Source organism: Corythoichthys intestinalis, chromosome 2 (assembly GCF_030265065.1).
Source record: "Corythoichthys intestinalis isolate RoL2023-P3 chromosome 2, ASM3026506v1, whole genome shotgun sequence".
Lineage (NCBI taxonomy): Eukaryota > Metazoa > Chordata > Actinopteri > Syngnathiformes > Syngnathidae > Corythoichthys > Corythoichthys intestinalis.
In genome coordinates, this window is record NC_080396.1 from 36294048 (window position 1) to 36307524 (window position 13477).

Below are 13477 nucleotides of genomic sequence, written 5' to 3' on the forward strand. Positions count from 1 at the left end.
CATATGAAAAAGTGTTTGCATCATTTTCTGTCATCAGAAATAACCATGAGGGGGAAGGAGTTCTAGTATTTTATGAGATATTTCATTGATTACATTACGATCATTTCATGTGAAATTTTTGGCACATTTGAGACAAGCAGAGGTAGATCACAATAACGTCCGGTGCACTTGTTTTTTTTCTCCAAACTTTTAAAGCACCTTTTTTTTTTAACCACTATTGAAATGCGTTGTACCCGCTTATATATGTTTTAAGGCAAAAGACGGCAAGTGCTAAGACCAGACAGCGGAATCTTGTCGTGAAATAGAGGTAGAATAGATGAAAGATGCTGTGAAAAAAGGAAATGACAATTGACAAGAAATAACATGAAAATTGTCTTTTTAAAAAAAACAACAAAAAAAACATGTACAACTGTACTGTTTTCATAACATTAAGCATATTGCAGAATGGAAGGAAAAGTTGCTTATTAGTTGGTATGTTTCATTAACCAAGAAGAAAGGTAAGAAATAAGCCCAATACATACAATGATGTAATGATGTTCATGTTTGACAATTATAATCAACAATTACAAATAATTAGACATAATTACAAGGAAGAAAAAAAATAAATGTTTAACTAAAAACATGATGTGTCTTTTGAACTTGAGCAGGTCAGATGCTCAATGTGTATTGCATATAGCTAAATGGCTTGGCTGTCTATATAGCCCATGCTATTGCACAGGCACCTGTGCCGGGTAGTATCCACACGGTCAATTGTTGGAGGTCACTCACTGAAGATAAGGATGTAAACAAAAAATTAACCTGCACATCATCATTTTTGTCCAATTGCTCTACTCCGAAACACTTGTGTCTTAATGCAGGGGTCCCCAACCTATTCCACTAAGGCACACTGTGGGTGCAGGATTTCATTCTTACCAAACAAGATGACAACACTTTTTCCCCAATCTGGTGTTTTACAAGTGCAATCAGTTGATTGCAGTCAGGTGTGGCTTGTTTTAGCAGAAGCCTCATTGGTTCAACTGTCTCTGCTGGATCGGCTGGAACAAAAACCAGGACCCACAGTGTGCCTTGAGGACTGGGTTGAAAACCCCTGTCTTAATGCACCATGCCCACACTGATGTCTCTTCTCCACAGCACCACACAAGTATGTGTACATGTAACAAGAAATGTTTCCCCTGTTATTAGGGAGCAGCTTCAATAAGAATTCATAAACTTCTCTTGTATGATTTGACCTTGGTGGAAAAGAGAGAACCTATTCCAGATGTACATGTAGCTGGTACACAACTATGACCTCACCGGGAACAGTGTTTAACTGAACACAGTGTATTGTTCTGACAAGAGTGCATTCGCTCTGTAACAGTATTCTGAGCAATTTAATACATGTCTTTATAGATCTCCTGCAGAAGAGGGTGAAGCGAGGTCTCTGACTCTGTCTTTTTAATCTTCTGAACAAGCTGAGCATTCTCCGTGACCAACTGGCGAAGGTCAGCCATCTTCTGCAGCAGCTTGGGGAAGAGGTAGACTGAGTCTGAGTGGTTCGCCTGCAGGTGGAGGTCCAGGGCCTGCAGAATGTTGTCCTGGCTCTGCTCCACCTGCTTCACATTCATCAAACCGGGGCGATCTGGAGAAACACAAGCATCAGTCACAGTTGAGCAAGCACATGGAGTACAGAGATGTTTCCTCGTACCTCCACACAGGATGATGGCGGCTACAAAGAGAGCCAGGTCACTGTCGTCCAATTCCAGAGCATTGAACTTGACCGCAAACTCAAACTTGGGTTCCATAATTTCACTAAAGGGCTTTCTCAAGCTGCGAAGGAATTCCCTGGTCACAAAGCCTTTACCATTGGCCACCAGGAGTCCATCTTTGTTCATAAGAGATGGCAACATTGCAAAAATAGCCTCGTGGACACCGTATTTCAGCAACGTCACCTACAGCAAAAGGCAGACAAACGCACATCGATGACATCCGTTTCCTACAGCCACACATTGCCAATCGTCATAAAACCAAGCAGAGACCGACCTGGTCATTCAGGAAGAGGTCGACAAACCCTGGAATGCTCTTGGCAAATTCGGTGAGCTCACGCACCGTCTCAACTGTGGTGCACTGACAGCGGTAGAATACGTGCACCCCGATCTCCTTGGTCAGGGGAGCGCCTGGAAGCAATTGGCTCCACACCAAACCACTCTCGGCCTTCCAGAGCGTGTCCACGTCGTAGATCACAAATGGCTTTTATTGAGACGAGAGACAAGTGTCAAGATGCAGTGGTACCTTGAAAGTTACACAAGAATTTCATAGATATGGTAGGTGGAAAAAATACACCCTAGGTTCTAACCATCTTAGGAGTTGGAGCCAGTATTTTACATGTAATATTACAGGGTTTCTACAGGTATCAGCCAATCTCATTTATTGCCTTTTAACGCCACTTTAAACTAATTTAATGCCCATGCCCGACTGCAGATAATTTCACACACACAAAATGTAAGTAGAGTTGTCCAATAATGACTTTTTAACCGATATCCCAATATTGTCTAACGCCAAAAATCCAATACAGATATCAAACCAATACCTATATAAGCGGTCGTGGACTTAACATGTTATGGCTAATTTTATCGTGACGCCCCACTGGATACTTTAATAATGATAAATGTAAAAACTTCAAAGTTTTCCAAGAAACATTCTGTGAAAAATAAGACAACAACTTCCACTGTAGTTATGGGAAAAGTGCCTATATTGCACTATATTTACTGTTGAAATCAAAATAATGCAAACATCAGTTTTTTGGACCAAGTGCAAGTGCAAGTGTAATGTGCCAGTAAGACACTGCCATGTCACATATGGTTCACACAGTGCTTTTGACTTAAAATAACAACAAAGGCACATAGCTTCGGTACAGTGAATGAGGTATGTAATGAGTTTATAATTCATTGTTTTTTTTTTTTTTTCATCATTTACTGTTCATTTAATTTTTGCACCACAAATGCAAATGGTCTGCTCACATAACAAATCCCAAGCATTTTAGTCTGGAGACATCTAATGATCAATAAGCATACATGTTGTGCTAGATTATGACCAGCCCTTGTTCAAAGGCTTCTAGAATCACTTTGAAGGCAACATGCATATTAGCACAAAACCGATGCCAATATTATCAGATATCATTTTAAAATGCTTTTATCGGCTGATCAGACAATTCTAAAAAATATGTACATAAGTTGGGTTTTTTTTAATGCCTCGAACATTTATTTAATTGCTTTTTTAATGCCTGAATTAAAAAATTCCATTCAATGACTTTTGATGCTTTTTAATGACCCGTATGAACTGTGTATTAGTAAAACATGAGCCATCACCAGACCTAATTATACACCGTTAGCTTTTTGTGGCAAGTTGTGTTTTGTGTGTCCTGTATGCACTCACGGCCAATAACGAGATGCTCTAAAGTTGCCATATCTGCTTTATAGACCCTACTCACCTACGTCACAAAATGACGTGTCGCTGTATCCGGCCGCCATATTGTCCGTCATTTTTTAGCCCTATTCTCAGTGGTTTCAATTAGTCGTGCAATTTATTGAGCAATTCATGGAAGCCCCGGTGTTATCTGACGCTGTAAACTCATTGGATGCGTTGCATAAAAGGCGTTATGTGGAAAAGCTTTAGTTTATCCATTCGCCAGATCCATAATTGATGCCTAAATCGATGTTTTTCGACCCACTGTCTTCGCCGTCTCTGCCTGACATCTGCTACCCTGATATTTACAACTATCTTGTCCACACAAAATCAGCCTATTCTCACGAAAGTTGGAAAAACTTTAAGAGCTTGGAGGCTTATAAACACTTCGTTGCTGGTTGGGTGAAACAGGTCCTCGTCCACGAAAATTTGGCAGGAATCTATCTTGTGCTCGGGAAGGTGAGTTACGAAATTTTCAATTCAAAATCTTTTGTTCTTGCTAACATCCACTGTCAAGTCTAATGTATTTCATGTCATTTGTCAATGGAGCAAGGGCTTTTAATGTTTATATGGTTTAGCGATAGCACTCTCACTACATACATATATAATATGTAATAAATATGAAGTGCGATAGCACTACTCCAGATTGTCCCTAGTTGAATTTATTTTTTGGCTTTTGACCTCAATAGTGAAATTGTAAATTAATTGTATGACAACTGTCTTATTATCCCCTTATAATTATATATTTTCAGGTAGTTCATTCACACGGTCCGAGTGTATGTTGTCGGCGATTAGCCTAGCAATGATCTTAATTGTGGTTGTCAGCCCAAAACCCTCTAAATATATATTAAATGCATCTTACCAGATATAAAATGACTACTACATAATCCGTGGTAATCGTTTGGAGCCCAGTTTTCTCGTCGAATTGCAGCAGTCCATCTCGCTCTCCTCTCCGGGTCTCTTGGAACACGGGAGAACTTCAAGTCTCTCCGTCTATCTTCTCTGTTATTGCGACCGACCGCCACACACGCCTTCACCATTTTGAATATTAATGTTAACGAGCAGAAAAACACGCCATAATAGGAGGAATTTAGGTAGCGGTAATGCATCAACAGTGACGAGTTGACGGACAATATGGCGCGGGGGCGTGGTTGTGACGTCATGTGAGTAGGGTCTATTAAAGGGAATATGCACTTTCAGGGTGTAGCAATAGCTAGCTAGCCAATTGCAAGTGAAACCTGTATTGGCTAACCACTGATACGAACAAAAGTGCTCAAATTGTGACGTCAACCAAGTTAGTGGACAACACTGTCACCGCAAGGGCATGGCACTCAAGAAACTGCTGAATATTTCTTTTTCACTTCCCAAGAGCTTCATCACACCTGAAGCTCGCAATTGAAGTATTGGATCATAAAAACAAATAAACAGAAAGTTTAGACGGCTCTAAATTCAAGAAAAAAGCATGCCATGGAATCACTGTATTGTATTCTGCATATAAGTTGCCGCAGCAGAGGAACTGCTTTGAAAGTCAAATGGAAGTTTGACTAGCATCACAGATTGGCTCGTGGTCCAGCAGCAAGGTACTACGCACTTCATAAAAGATAGAAATGCGTAATAGAGAAAAGAATTTAGAGTATTACCGCAGTGCTGCTGGTCTTGCCCGTCAGGATGCTGCGGGCCCTCTTTTTTGTCATACTGAGGTTCTTCAAGTAGGCTGTGTTGACTTGCTTAGCCAAGGTCTTCAAGTCAGAGCCACCCGGTTTGCTGAGGTTAAGCTCCTCTGCAAGCAGGCCCGCCACCAACTTCTTTCTCTCTGCCTCGGGCATGCGGCCATATCTGATCGCTGAGAAAAACACAAAAGTATTCTGACATGACTTCACATTTAAAACTGACTTAGAGTTTCTTAACAAGCATGCTAATGGGCAATAGTGAAAGACAACAGGTTGCAGGGCAGACAGTAATGCGGACATTAGGAATTTTGAAGGACTTGCTTTTTTTTTTTTTTTTTTAATAAAATGAAAGTGGAATGTGCACAGTAAGCAGGTCTAAATGCAGCATAAAGCAGGTCTTAATGCACAATTCCGATTTTTTGTCATATCTGTTTTTTGGCGTGCCCATTCAGACGGTCTTTGTCCATTGAGCCCGTTCAGGTATCATGCATGCGCACTAATTCGCAGTCTGAGATGCGCTGTGCAAAATGACCTGCATAAGCAGGAGCATCAAAGCAAATGCTGACTCAACATCATTCTAGGGTGATCATATTTTTATTTCCAAAAACAGGACACAAATAACAGACATAAATAATACCCATTTTGTCTTATATTCAAAGTTTATATGGATTGACTGTGCGTGCATGACACTCACATATACGGCGAGTTTGCACAGACTCTCGGCCATGTAAGCAATCTTGAAATATTGCTAATATGGAGCACAGAAAGAAAACCGAGTGTTCTCAGGCTTATCCGCCCCCCCCATTTTGCCGCGTTTAAGCTAGACGCTAATGCACAGCTCCATCGCTAACGTAGCGCCCGGTCTGTCACTCTTTGCGGACGTAATTACTGCATGAATTCCAATTTGGGGGAATTGACAGTTCAGACCGCAGCCACGTTCTAGGAAAATGTGGCCCAGATCGAATTTATCTACATACGAAAGTTACCTAGAACGGATTTGAAATGGTCCACTTTTATGCGACCTCTCCCATTCAGACCATCAACTTAATGGATGACTCGAGTCGAAAAACACAGATCGGATTTGTACATTAAGATGTGTGGTATGAACCTAGTATTAGTTGATGTTTATGATTGTTCATTTATTCAATGTTTTGTATACAACATATTGAACAGTTATGTACTTAAATGTTTATAGTTTTTGAGAATGGGGAAAATTGGCTTTTAAATCCGACCATATCAAAGGCATCCCACTGTAATCTGTTGAGATAACTCATTGCCACTGACTGCAATAGACATTCAAATGTATTTGAACTGGGAGTGCTGGTAGAGATCACTGCAAGACCAATCAAAATGGACTGGGCATCTATAGCCGTCAACAGCAGCCAATGACTTTTGATATCTTTGTGACTCACCATCGTGAGACATCCCCAAAGAAAGGCACTTCTGGAAACGACAATATTGGCACTTGTTGCGATTCTTCTTCTGAATTTTGCAGGAACGTTCACAGCGCTCATATTCCAATTTCATGCGCACAGTTCTTCTAAAAAAGCCCTGAGTTGGGATGAGAAAAGAAAATTTCGCTCAAGAGTTCTTAGATATTTTTGAAAGGCAGAGAGACAAACAAGCAGCGTTACCTTACAACCCTCGCAAGCGTGTACGCCGTAATGGAAGCCCGATGCCTTGTCCCCGCAAACTTTACACTCCACGCTGATACCAGATGTTGTGCTGTCTTCTTTGCCCAGACGCAGCTGCTCGGACAGCGAAGGCGACGGCGTGTGGGAAAGGTCTGCTCAGGGAAAAGCACAAATAGTACGGCACTGCATCCGCTGAGAATGTAACAGGAGCTTGAGGGAAGGGCTATCTCACCGGTGTAGCTAGATGCTGCACTGCTGTGATTGTTTTCTTCCGCACTCTCTCTTCTCTCCCGCTCACCGGAAGCAACCTCTAGCTCCTCCTTGTCCTCACCGTTGCTCTTGGGGCCTTTAGACTCATCCAGATCCGCGTGTTCCGATGCACTCGCGCCCTCGCAGCTGTCCGAGCCCTGGGATTCATCCTGGGATGTTGGCCACCTGACATCGGCTGTATCCGGTGGTGAACATGGCTGGCGGTAGCCGTTTACCCGGTTGTGCTGCTCAGCAGCAGTTTCCTGCAAGCCCTCCATGGTTCCTGTTGAAGCGCACTGAGCGGGCCCCCCCTCCTGTCACGTTGCAATCATGGCCCACTAAGTGAGAAGTTGATAATGTTGATTAGATTCAAAACTATGTTCACTTCAAAAGATAAAACCAAATGGGTAAATGATACTTGGCAGAAATACTTTCTTCCTTTCCATTGCAGCACTCATTTTCCTACGCAACAGTATACAATATGAAATGCCTAACATTAATGAGTGTGCCTGTTGATTACATTACAGGAATAAAGTCATACTGCATGTTGAGAATAAAGTTGACTTTTCCTCAAACTCATAATTCTAAATATGTATACATATGTACAGGATTTAAGAAGTTCTGTAGTGTTTTTTTTGTAAATGAGGTCAAATACTTGAATATAGTCAGGTATTTTTTCTATATTTTATTTGATTTCTTTTCAAGAATTAAGCTTGATATCAAATTTTTGACAATAATCCATTTTTTTAAGAGTAGGAAGCATCTCTTTCTAAAGTGATTTTTTTTTAGTCCAAGACTGTCTTTTTAGAATTTAAAACATTTTCTCACAAATGATTACAGGAGGGTAAAATCACATTAAAAAAATAATAATAAAGTGACCCCATTCGGGCACATACAGGGTCATTTAAAAAATTATCATGAGATATCTCAAAAGTGAAAAATATTACAAAACTAGCTTGTACATGTGTTGAACTTAACTTCGAGTTTTACTGCATGATTTTCAACTGCTCAATGTGTCACCAGTGGTATTATGGACAGCCTCAGCAACAGCAGATGTTGATTGAACCTTTATTTACTGGAACTGGTGGTATGTTAAAGACAAGGTTTATGTTCCATAATATTTATTTTATATATATTGAAGTCAGCTGTTTCAGGTAGAGAAAATATTCCCAAGAAAAGGACAATTGGCAGGTGCATCGTGGGTGGGAAGTTCAGTCCGTCCCCTGCTATCTTCAAACCTTGTGCACTTGTGTTTTTCTGGAGCCACCTGCATTGTTGTTTGCTTGGCTTTCATGCAAGGGTGAACCGTGTACAAAGGGACATGGTGCATGCACTGTGTACACACTGAACTGCTGTGTTGATCGCAGTACGGAGGGTGGGATTCGGGTCTTTTGAGGGGGTGGGAGTTGGGCTGCCCTCTGTGGTAATAAACCTCTGAAACCGAGCGTTACCTCTTCAAGATAAGATACACGTCAACGTGACGCTTACTGGAGGAAGTGTCTTACTTATTACATTGGAAATGTGAACTTGGTGGGAAACGACACTTGGTCACTTTTATTTAAAAGCTATCCTGTTCCGATATTGCGACGAATTACGATCATCACTACATTCCTAATGGGCTAGTAACGACTTCAAGCATTAGGACAGTCAAACGAACAAACTCGACCAACGCAGTTCGGCGTTTGGGGGTCCACTGAAGACTTGGTTCGACATGCTAAGTTAGCAAGTTAGCTTCTAACCTTGATAGGCACAAGTGTGTTAGCGTGGCTGACCCACATTCCCGTGGGTGCCTTTAAACGCCGACATGCGAATACCACTTACCTCTTTTAAAAGTGCTGCTGCTTCACTGTCTGTCGTCGCAGCGACGAGCCGCGGCGGAACTGTACAGCGGACCCGTGTTGACAACAGTTCCGATTTGGGCTCGGAATATCGATCGACTCGGCTGTTGACAAGTTGTTTGAAGCCGCCAGCAGCCGCAGCAGGAGTTACTAGCCGCACCAGCTAACGTCACACGTCGATCTCAAAACTCAGCACCGACTCGGGCCTTCCATTTTCATCCGGAAAGTGACCATGTTGACCCGATCAGGGGTGTCCGAAAGGCCAAGAAAACCACACGAACACCGTGACGGCATACCATATCACCGGTGCGTGTCGGTCAAGTTTGGCGATAATCCCCCACTGACTGTCTCCTTGTTGTTCCCAGTTTTGCTTCGCTCTACCCTCTCACACAGGGGTGCGTTTGGAAATATGGTCCGGGCGCAGTCTGCTACACTCTGGACCTTTCAGCATCGCAGAGCGTTGTTGGAATGTAATTGGCTTCTATTGAGGAGAGTTTGTCAGACTCAATTTTTGAACGCACCCCCACTACCGCCTACCACGTGACGTCACATGCCAGGACGCTGCTGTCCTCAAACAACAACAATCCTTAAAGAATATTTAAAACACTCTTATTTGAACCCTTTCAAGGACGGTGATCACTACAGTGGATAGCTAATAAAAGTTGTCACTTAAGACTATCCCCAAAGTGCCTATTTTTGGTCATTAAAAAAAACTTTATTTTTCATCATCATTGTCTTTTTATTAGGGCTGTCAAACGATTAAAATTTTTAATCGAGTTAATTACAGCTTAAAAATTAATTAATCTTAATTAATCGCAATTAACCATTTATAAAATATGCCATATTTTTCTGTAAATTATTGTTGGAATGGAAAGATAAGACACAAGATGGATATATACATTCAACATGCGGTACATAAGGACCAGAGGTGGCGCTAGACTTTTTCGTTGTCTGTCATTTTGACTGAGAGTGTCATAAAAATCCGGTCATAATCTATTTTGACACGTCACATTTTTAAAATGACAATAATGACATATTCAATAGTATTTAGTTTTCATTCATTTTTAAATGGTAAATGGTGTTATACTTATATAGCGCTTTTCCACCTTTCAAGGCGCTCTACACCATCTCACTATTCACCTACTGGTGACGCAGCACCAGGAGCAACATGGGGTTCAGTATCTTGCTCAAGGATACATCAGGGCGAAGAATCGAACCCACAACCTCTGGGTTGGGGGACAACTACTCTACCACTGAGCCACGCCACCCCGAATTTTTAATTAATATTCTGTCCAAACAAGCTTAAAAAAGGCAAACAGACAGCGGAGTGCACCAATCAGCGACGGGCAGACGTGACGTTAGCAAAGCGACGAGGGCAGGACGAGGGACTTGCGCGCGGAAGTAAGCATACGAGGAGAGCGGAGTTTATTCAACACGGCTAGCGCAAGACAGACTGTTGTCAATGACTCGTGTCGATGTCTGAATTTACCGCGGATTGGAACATATTCTCGGCTCTCCCGTTCGCCATCCGTGTTGTTGTGGAGACGACTTTCGGCGCGCAAGTGTGACGTTGCTCGTGAAGAACACGTCACGCAAATAAACAAATCTGATTTGTCGATTGATTTTGTACCTACTCGAGAGGCCGTTAATGGGCTGGGTCCCAGACTTTTCTCTCAGTGTTTGAAAAATACAGGGAGAACAATCTGACCGCGGCAGGCAGACACGGCGCTCAGCATACGCGTAACACGCACTGCGCGTAGGGCACCAACTCTGCCTGAAGGGGCACAAAAAAAAGAATCAAGTTTGTAAAAAATCCTTAAAAATAGTAATTGTAATAATAACAACAATATATAATATTTAAAATAAAACTTATAACTGATAAATGCAAGTGATACAAATATAACTAACATAGGCTCATTATTTACACACAAAAAGAATCTCCTGTGCGGCCCTCTTTGCCTGGTACACCAGACTCACCGCTGTTCCAGCTATTGAGTCTGGCCACCATTCAGCGGAAACAATTTCCAGGGCGGAGCAAGCCACAGCAAACAGACAGCGGAGTGGACCAATCAGCGACGGGCAGACGTGACGTTAGTAAAACGACGAGGGCAGGACGAGGGACTTGCGCGCGGAAGTAAACATACGAGGAGAGCGGAGTTTATTCAACATGCCTAGCGCGAGACAGACTGTTGTCAATGACTCGTGTCTCAGTGTTTGAAAAATACAGGGAGAACAGTCTGGCCGTGCCAGGCAACGGCCCTCTCGTCAGTCTATCTTTGGTGCCCCTCCCCCCAATCCCCTAGTGGTTTGCTCCATTATGCTTCAGTCGCAAATTTGGCAGAAGTTTATTCTTGAAAGGAAATGTCATCGAAAAGACAACACGAGTCGGGGGCGGAAAAAAGGAAGAGGAAAAAGCAGCAAGATGATGCCCGCGCATCACTTGCAGGTAAGAATTTTATTTATTTATTTTTTTTAAACAATTGTTTATTTATTATCAGCTACGTTTACATGACTACAATAATCTGATAACTGGGAATAACCAGGTAATGACAATAATGAGATTTGACGCATTTACGTGCACTTCAGGGGCACCACAAAGCATTTATGCCTAGGGCACCAAAATAGCTAGCGCCGGCCCTGGCGCCAGGTAAACACTCAGTTGCCTTGACATTTTTCCGAGTAAGGCCAACGACGTCATGCATCAAGAGAGACAATAGCTAATTAATATGCTCACTTGCCACCTGGCTGTGAATTGCAACCTGTCAAAATGACAGATGGACTTCAGTTTTTTCCGGCACCGTTTTAAAAAAACGGTCAACGACGGAAAATATTCGGTTAACGCGACCCCTGATAAGGACTGTGTTTATTATAACAATAAATCAACAAGATGGCATTAACATTATTAACATTCTGTTAAAGCGATCCATGGATAGAAAGACTTGTAGTTCTTAAAAGATAAATGTTAGTACAAGTTATAGAAATTTTATATTAAAACCCCTCTTAATGTTTTCGGTTTAATAAAATTTTCAATCAAAAAATAAACTAGTAGCCCGCCATTGTTGATGTCAATAATTACACAATGCTCATGGGTGCTGAAGCCTATAGAATCAGTCGCACCCAAGCGCCAGCAGAGGGCAGCAAACTCCATAAAACACAATTAACAAGTGGGCATTTCACTGTACTGTCATTTAAATCTGTCTGAGCGGGGCATGTGCGGTAATTGCGTCAAATATTTTAACGTGATTAATTTTTAAAAATAATTACCCCCCGTTAACGCGATAATTTTGACAGCCCTACTTTTTATATTTATGTATAATTATAAACACATTTATTAATTAATCCAATGTTATTTAATGAAATGGCATTGATGGCGATAGACGTCCAATTCATTTAAACTGGGAAGACTCGCACGGAATGCTCAAGTTCTTGACGTCCAATCAAGCCAGTTGACAGCGGGGGGCAACCGGGTATGTTGTCCCGTCATTCAGGAGAATAGGGGCTCCTGAATGACAATTTATTTTACTTTACAGTCACATATTTCTTTTTTTATTTCAATCATTGTCTGATTAAATATTATGTTCTACTCGATATATACTTAAAAACTTTAACATATTAAATATTTCAAATATATATTTTTTCCTTTTTTTCCCCCACCAAATCCCCCCAACCCCTTTGTCTTAGCAGAGAATGGTTTGACCCCACTCTGGCTCTCTCAAGGCTACAATGTACAGTACGTGCCCTGTACCGGGAAATTAAAATCTGCCATTGTTATAAACTCTAAACATGGCGAGTCGTCATAAATCGGATGCTCAGAAAAGAAAGAAAAGAAAAAGAGATGAAGATCATAGAGGTGAAAGAGAAAAAATGAAGTTTTTAAAATGGGCACAAGAAGCCAGAGAATTAGGGCTAGAGTTGGCTGTAGACGGTGATGTCGGTTAGTGAACAACAGCCGCTAACACTGAACGGTTTATATTAGCGATCACTATGACCAAAGCCCAATTCGAGTCGGTCACCGGCCGCTTCTGGCCTACTGACCTGCGGAATGACAAGACATGCTGCTTACGTTGAGCCGAGGAGAGAGAAGGTGATGGGAGATCAGGGATATATGTTAGTCTTTGGGGAGCAGTTGCGCGAAGCTGAACAGCCTTGGATCCGGTGGCTGGATTTATCTTGGGTTTACAGCCCACTGTGTATTATGACTAACTCTAATAGGAATCCATCACCGAACCAGCACAAACGAACCAGCAAAAACGAACCTGTTAACAACTGTAAACTGGATTTCACTGATGTTATAAATGTCTTCGCTGTCAAAAAATCAAGGTGCATCACTGTTTGAGGGCTTGATAACCCCTGGGATGTGGAGGGGGCAGGCACAGGATGTTTAGTTATACTGTTTTGTTCCTCAGCAGGCAGGCATAGCACCCTCAGTTTTATTGTATTGTGGCCTACATGGGATAATAGATGGAAATTGTTTCATTATATTGTGTCACATCACATTACGGTCTGTTAAATTTAACTGTGCATCTCAAATTAAATAATTTGAAAATGTACACTGTCATTGTTTGCAAAGCGTTAAAAGCATTATATAATGACTTCAGTTTTATACGTCATTTAGATTGACTTTCCATATGTTGTAAGGATAGAA

The 13477-nt window shown here is 41.7% G+C and overlaps 1 protein-coding gene across 1 annotated transcript; it reads right to left on the reverse strand.

Moving 5' to 3' along the window:
- Nucleotides 1-9290, reverse strand: ppardb (peroxisome proliferator-activated receptor delta b). The gene is made up of 8 exons (XM_057829497.1): nt 8816-9290; nt 6978-7332; nt 6746-6897; nt 6524-6662; nt 5082-5284; nt 2020-2226; nt 1685-1928; nt 1-1618 (listed from the first exon to the last, which is right to left on the reverse strand). Exons 2-8 carry the CDS (start codon nt 7270-7272, stop codon nt 1371-1373), a joined length of 1488 nt encoding a protein of 495 aa, XP_057685480.1. The 5' UTR covers nt 7273-7332; nt 8816-9290; the 3' UTR covers nt 1-1370.
- Between the last annotated feature and the right edge of the window lie 4187 nt (nt 9291-13477).

What these genes read in the sequence shown, in the direction of transcription:
- ppardb (XM_057829497.1), bottom strand. Translation starts at nt 7,272, where the DNA reads ATGGAGGGCTTGCAGGAAACTGCTGCTGAGCAGCACAACCGGGTAAAC. An exon ending in TGCAGCATCTAGCTACACCG is followed by an intron (nt 6,898 to 6,977) that starts GTGAGATAGCCC and finishes TTCCCTGAGCAG; the next exon opens with ACCTTTCCCACACGCCGTCG. An exon ending in CGCCATCATCCTGTGTGGAG is followed by an intron (nt 1,619 to 1,684) that starts GTACGAGGAAAC and finishes GTGTTTCTCCAG; the next exon opens with ATCGCCCCGGTTTGATGAAT.